The sequence below is a fragment of the Seriola lalandi genome, unplaced genomic scaffold (assembly GCF_002814215.2).
Source record: "Seriola lalandi dorsalis isolate HSWRI2012SDOR001 ecotype SW California unplaced genomic scaffold, Sedor1 jcf7180002054585, whole genome shotgun sequence".
Taxonomy (NCBI): Eukaryota; Metazoa; Chordata; class Actinopteri; order Carangiformes; family Carangidae; genus Seriola; species Seriola lalandi.
In genome coordinates, this window is record NW_019525138.1 from 2,630,858 (window position 1) to 2,638,003 (window position 7,146).

A 7,146-nucleotide genomic window follows, 5' to 3' on the forward strand; every position below is an offset into this window, starting at 1 on the left:
AACAGTGGAGCTCTGCGTCTCAGAGGAGTCACATCTGTCACAGCTGTTGTTAGCAGGAGACCTTCAGTGTTCGGTTTGTTGACAGGTTACAGAATAAAAGTTCCTCTGCTTTTGTCAGTTTACCTCGACAAAACTCAGCAGTTTTCCTGTTGACATCTCAAAGCCCTTTTTGGCAGCTTCGCTCTTCCGTAGCTGACACTCCAGGACAGCCACCCTCTTCTTCAGCTCCTCCATCTCCTCCTGCTATGATCAAAAAGAACAAGGAACAACCTTCTTCAACAGTGTGCAAACAATGACTGTGTCTCTGTGGGTCAAATTATACTAGATACATGACTGCAATAAGAAGACCCTTATAGTTGTAACAGTTTTCATAGATTGATGCAGGCTCACTATTTGGCATTATTACTACTCATTAATCTTAATAATGAGTTACTACCTTTATAACCGGTAAAAGGAGCCTTGTAGTAACTCATTAATAAATAATGATGTGTTTTAAACTTTACAATAAGGCTCCATTCGTGGCTGCTGACAGAATGTTAAGGTAAACAACACTGCCAAGGCCTTAGAATGTGAATCTGGTCATTTGATGTGATCACGTGATCTGCCATAATTTGATCTGCCGATTGAAACATTTTGACCATTAACATGCTGACGGTGGTTAATTGCTTGTAACTGATGGAAAAAACAAATAAAGCTCAGTAACTAATGAGACATGAGGCTTAACAGTGCAGATACATGTGGGCTCACTATGGGCTCATTTATAAAATCTCCGCCTTTCAGTGTGGACTCAAACTCAGCTCGCCGCTCGCCATCACTTCACTGTCGCCTCGAGCCTGTCGCAGCTGACCTGCGGGTTGCTAGCCAGATTACTATAAAAATAACCTGTTGGAGAATGGCAGCGTAAGAGAGGGAGGCGGCACTGACCCAGATTCACTGCTGCTGCTGATGGAGGAGAGGAGGAGGAGGGGCCAGGGCGGGGAGTTGGAGTCGGAGAGGGTTGTTGGGAAATCATCAGGAAGATAACACGGAAGGTCACTGCAAATATATTAATCTAGCTTCTTGTGACTTTTCCATATCTCACAAGGTAAAACATGCAGAGAAAATATTCAATTTACTTAACGTTTTATCTGTATCATTATCTTATTCACCTTTTTACACCTGGTGTTAGGATGCGATGTCAGTCCATATAATAAATAATGCGATCTTGCCTTTGTGTTTACACCTGGTGTTGTCGTAGACCACCAGCTTTTATTATTACTATCATTACTGTTATGATAATCCACTTTGAGATGTTTTGTCTTTATGTCTTCGTAACGTTTTCACTTCACTAACGAAGACGTTTCCATCCATTCGTTTAAAATAACACAAATGTAGAAGAAGAAATTCCATGATGTATCAGAGTTAAGACGTCAGAGTTTAATTATATATACACAAACCTGCAGTGATTAACATTGTATTTTCACAAAACTTTATACATTTGCTTGAAACCTGCTGACTCCTTTTTGTCTGACCACCAGAGGGGGCATGTCCATAAAATGTAGACATGGATCATCTGGAGCTTGTCTGAACCAACACTTGGTTGTTTGTCTCATGAACTGAATCGAACCGAAGACAAAGACTGAACACAGTCGACTTGGACTTTGGTTCTGACCAATCAGTGTATCTGACTCCACCTGCCAGTCATATCAGTCACCTTATTGATCTGCGCTGGTTGCTCCACCCTCTGAGTCTTCAACTCAGCGATCTCGGCCTCCAGCAGGTGAATCACCTCCTCGTAGTCCATCTCCATCCCCCTGGCCTGCTTCTGGGCCGCCTCGGCCAGCTGGATCCGAGTCCTCAGGGCCCGACTCTCCTCTGCTCCCAGTTTTACTTCCTGTCGAGAGGAATGGGGGAAAGAGGAAGGACAGAGGAGGAGAAGAAGAAGACAGATTTACCGTCAGAGCTCAACAAATGAACAGCAGGGCCTCGGCGATGCATTCAGTGCCTTCTCAGACCCTCTTAACTTTCATAACTCTTTCCAGGTGCTGGAGTCCTGATGCTGAATTCTTGGTGTCAGGGTGATTTAGTGTGATGCTCTTTGCTTTTAGCCTCATGGACGTTTGACTGAATCAGCAGGACTCACCTGGACCTGTCACCTCTCAGAATATTTCTACCTTTGATAAGGTTACCAACATCCAGAGAGTAGCATCTACCTGGAGACCAAGAAAGGAAGGACCGATGTGTTTATTGTGTTGATCCTGCAGAGTGAGGAACTTAAGAAACAACGTGAACCTGTTTTTTCATTCATTCCTGAACAAAACAAGAGAATATGACTAAAAACTTACTCCTAAAATTACTAATTTGTGCAATAAATGTTATTTTTATCACCAATTCTTCATTTTCTCAAAATCTATTGACTGAATACGTCCATACAAGAAAATCCCTCCGCAATCACAAACCTGAAATCAGTCTCACCCAGAAATAAACCAGACTAAGAGTCTGTACTTATGTATAATGTTTACCATGTCCATGTTAGCATCAAACACAAAATACATCTGAGGCTGATTGGAATGTCAATAGTTCTGCAGGTATTTAGTCATGAACCAAAGTCCTGATGATGATGATGTCCTGACCTGAAGATGGAACCAGAGGGAAACTCCACCAGAGTTATTACAGTTCATCCTCAGTGGAACAAGAATCTCTGAACCACATTTCACCATAATCCATTCAACAGTTGTTCAGATGTTTCACTCAAAACCACGGATATCATCCTCAGAGGATCACTAACGTCTGTAGCGTTCATCCTCTGGGGATCATGAACGTCATGAACAAATCTTAATGACGATTAAGACCCGGATCAACAGATTGACACAGTCATCCATAAAACGAACACTCAGATATCTTGGGAAACATTTAATCTAGTGTTAAACTGTCACAGCGCAATATGAGTAATGTTCCTGCAAAACATTAAACAATCGCTGCTTGCTGCTCTTCTCTTGGAATTTGCTTCCATTGTTTGTTTTCACCTCTACAGGCCACAGTCCGTCAGAGTGATGATAAACATACTAACTAGACGCTACAGGATGGGTAGCGTCTTTGTTTCCTGTCACATCCACTGTATCTTTGTACTTTATATCTCTTATCAGGACTCTAACTTACATTTATTTCATTATCATTATCTTCTAATTGCAAAAATGGTGGAAAAACTTCATCATTAGTGAAGCTACAAACAGAGAATATTTGACATTTCTGTTTTATAAATGACTCATTATAAACTCATTATTATCAAAATTGTTGTAAATGAATTTTCTGTTGATATTTAGTCAATTATTGAACAGGAACAACAAGCAGTGGACAGCGTGGGGTGTGGGTGGAGTAACATCTGCTCAAATTCCCACTCCACCATGACAAGCTGTATTTTGCTTATGTTACAACAGCAGTGCATGAAAAACAAGACAAAAAAGACTAAAAAAATATTTTTATCATGTTCGTGCCTCTGTTATTTTACCTCGGCTTCATTTAGACTATTCTGTATGTCAAGTCATGCATAAAATAGGAAGCCTTATAACGGGTTAAATATAACATCAGCGTTGTAAAGAACTAATAATTCATTTTAATTTGCGTTAACATTAATCTTTTCTTTAGTCTTTAATCATATTGTGGTCATTTAATTTCTTCTTTTTAAACATGATAAAGGTATTTTCAATTTCAATTTCAATATATTTCAATTTTTTTTTATTGTAGCACAACATGAAAGCAAATTCCTTCCTCCTTGAAACCTGTTTCTGATTCTGGTAACATAACTTAAAATAATATGGCGTTTTTTCACATACATGTAATGTTTAATTTCCTATTCTTTGCGGATTGTAATCCCTTTTTAATCACATTTAAGGAAGTGTTGGGTCTTTGGTCGACTCTGACTCCATCAAAGCTCCAGCTTATCTTCAGTGAGCGTGTGAGGCCTGGAGGGAAAACCAGCTTCAGTGTGGAAGTTGCATAACTCTCAGGGCGGTGAAACAGACACCCGCAACAATTAGATACCGTAACCCCTCTTGACAAGGAAGCAACCACTCCTAGCCCCCCCCCCAGCCCCCCCCCCCCAGCACTGAAATAAACACTGGAGCTCCTGCAGCGCTGACAGTAAAATGATCCTCAGAGGCAGGAAAAGATAACGAGGCTTTACAACCACAAAGAGTCGGGAGTTTTGTTACGCTGCCTCGTACAACCGTACACTGAAGAAGAATAACTCAGCATTATTACCAGTGAAGACACAGAGGCTGACACAACATTTACAGTATTAGTGCTGTTACTTAACAGTTTACAGGGTCACTACGACTCCTCAAAGCCAGTCCACATACTTTACTCTTCCTGGTTCAGGCCCCTTATTTCCAATGAAGACAAATCTGAATGCTGCAGAATAAAACAATGTCTTAGGTCTGGTCTGCACAGAGCCCTGACTTCAACCCCATTAAATGTACTGGACCTGATCCGACCTCATTACCAACATCTGTGTCGGACCTCACTGATGCTGTAAAGGCAGCAGGTTCAACATCTGGAGGAAGACTGAAACCAGGAGACTGGTTAGCAGGATAATGACCATGGTGTCACAATCTCAGACTGTGTGGAGGGAGTGTCAGGGCGTGTGCATACTTTTGGCCATGTATTGTTTCTCCGGGAGAAATCAAATAAGTTTGAATACCTTTTAGCACTTAATCAACTCATTTATTTTTCCCTGAATTCAGTCATTTCTGACTTAAAATGACTAATTTCAAACCAATATTTTATTGTGTGCAACTGCAACATATGCACAAGTTTAGTTTGAGGTTCAAATCTCAGTTTTTGGAGATAACAATCTGACCATAAGGTCCATTCAGTAGCGAGTTTTCAATCATGTCGAATGATCTTCTTTAGCAGATGGAGTCAAGCAGATGTTAAATTTTCAGCATTGCTGCAATAACAGAAATGATTTACAAAATCCAAATCTATTCTAATGTTTTTCATCTAATTATGACATATTTTCTTATCATTATTACATGACATGATTTAACTACTACAAGAAATGTTTGTTGCAATATACAGGATCATTTTATCACATTATTTCACAATGTATCTCATTAAAACACTTTTTTTTGTTACAACATGATAAGCTGATATGTTGCTTTAAACAATAAACTTCCATATAAGTCAATACACTGCTGTAAATTATGTTAAAGGCTTCTCATTCAGTCTGGAATGAACAGAACAGAAATACATACATAATTTCAGGTTTATGTTATGGTAACCAGTTTGGTTTGGTCTGGTGAACAGCTCTAAATGACACCTACTGATACCCATGATCCTCTGCTCCGTCGGTTTGTGACACATGTTCTCCTAAAATTAACAATGACTGTCTGTTACTATGAGAACTAAAAAATGTCCATTTCTCTAAAATAGCAAATTTAGAGGACTGTGCAGCTCTGGTGGAAACACACACACACACACACACATGCGCACACACACACACACATAGCAGAAAGGGAAACGGACAGGAGTGACTTTGGCAGCCTCGGCTCTCCTCCTGTGGTGCTGTCATATGTAGTGAGAATTAACACACAAACACACACACACACACACACACACACACACACATACATACATACACTTGGAGTGGGAGCAGTCCATCTGTCACCTTCACTACGTGCAATTCTAAAATTATGTGTGTGTGTGTGTGTGTGTGTGTGTGTGTGCGCGCGTGTGTGTGTGTGTGTGTGTGTTTATCTAAGGAAGCCCAGAGTGTCAATAACTAACTGAATGAGCTTCACCTTTAAAAACTTTAAGTAAATGTAATTATATATTGAGAACACATTTACCAAAGATAAATTTTGAATCCAGGATTAATTAATGGTTCTACCAATGACTAATGGTTTTAATGAACTATAAGATCTGAGTTCTTCGATTACCAATAATACCTGGATTCTCAATAAGGCCGCATCAGTTTGCCTGACGCTCCCAAACCATGAAATCCATCCCGAATTTATAAAATATAAAACTGTAGCAGCTCGCATTTTACTGACACAACCCAAAGTGTCTCTGTTTGACCTGCTAGTTTAGCTTAGCTTAGCAAGGTTTCAGCAGAATCTATCTATCTATCTATCTATCTATCTATCTATCTATCTATCTATCTATCTATCTGTTAAAGGGACTATTTGTAAGTTTTCTCTGCTGCTGAACATGGTTTCTTGCGGGAAGCAGGTGGGTGTGATGGTCTGCTGACGACAGCTTCAGCCATCATTGTCTTTATAGTACAAGAGTTTTTAATACGTCCTCTGAGCAGCGATACGTCTTTAGGGCAGACTGGGGGCTGTAGGGAGTAGCTATCAGAAAGTGACCAGACAGGTCGGGGCTAACTGGTTAGCGTGCTAACTTCAGTAGAAGAAAAGATGTGATAGACACAAGAGTTAACATTGGTGTTTGTTTTCAGCTGTTGGTGAGTAAAGGAATGAAGTTTGATGCTGAACTCACGTTTCTTCTAGACTGGTAAGCTGCTAATGCTAATGTTAGCTATGTAGCAATAACAGAAACCTACAGATCGCTGCTTTAAAAAGACTTGATCTAAAGCCAGAATTATTGGCTCTTTAATTCACTTTCTACTAGTGGAAACTGTCAGTAGATGATGACACTGTTCACTTAAAACTGCCGGAGCTCTGACACTGGTGTTAGATCACCACAGGAAACAGGAGAGTACATTAATGTCTAAGCACAGACATTAATAGTACATGGTGTATGTGTGTGTGTGTGTGTGTGTGTGTGTGGAACTAGGACACAGTCAGTGTTAAAATGAGGTTTCATGGATGATTTAATCTCAGTTTGAAACCACACAGATGTGACAGACAGACCTTCAGAGGACAGAGGGTCAAGACCTGGTTTTAGGTTTCAGGTTAGAATCAGGTTCAAGTTAGAATCAGGTTTAAGTTAGGGTTGGGGTTAGAGAGTGTGTTGTGTCAAAGAGCGTCCTTATAGCTGTAGTGAGACATCTGTGTGTGTGTGTGTGTGTGTGTGTGTGTGTGTGTGTGTGTGTGTGTGTGTGTGGCCAGGCTCATGTGGTTGGGTAACTAATGGATCCCAGCATGAGCCGTCCTACGTCCAGCTGTGGCCTTGGGGGGGTCTGAGGGAGCCTGAGAGCCCCCC

At 40.6% G+C, this 7,146-nt stretch overlaps 1 protein-coding gene across 2 annotated transcripts in view; it reads right to left on the reverse strand.

Moving 5' to 3' along the window:
• stxbp4 (syntaxin binding protein 4) overlaps nt 1–7,146 on the reverse strand; it is a 54,559-nt gene that overhangs the window by 17,111 nt on the left and 30,302 nt on the right. For both annotated transcript variants that reach the window (XM_023418812.2, XM_023418815.2), the window contains exons 17-18: nt 1,694–1,873; nt 124–243 (exon numbers count right to left, since the gene is read on the reverse strand). In XM_023418812.2, coding sequence (XP_023274580.1) covers nt 124–243; nt 1,694–1,873 — 300 coding nt within the window. The remainder of the gene's footprint in view (nt 1–123; nt 244–1,693; nt 1,874–7,146) is intronic.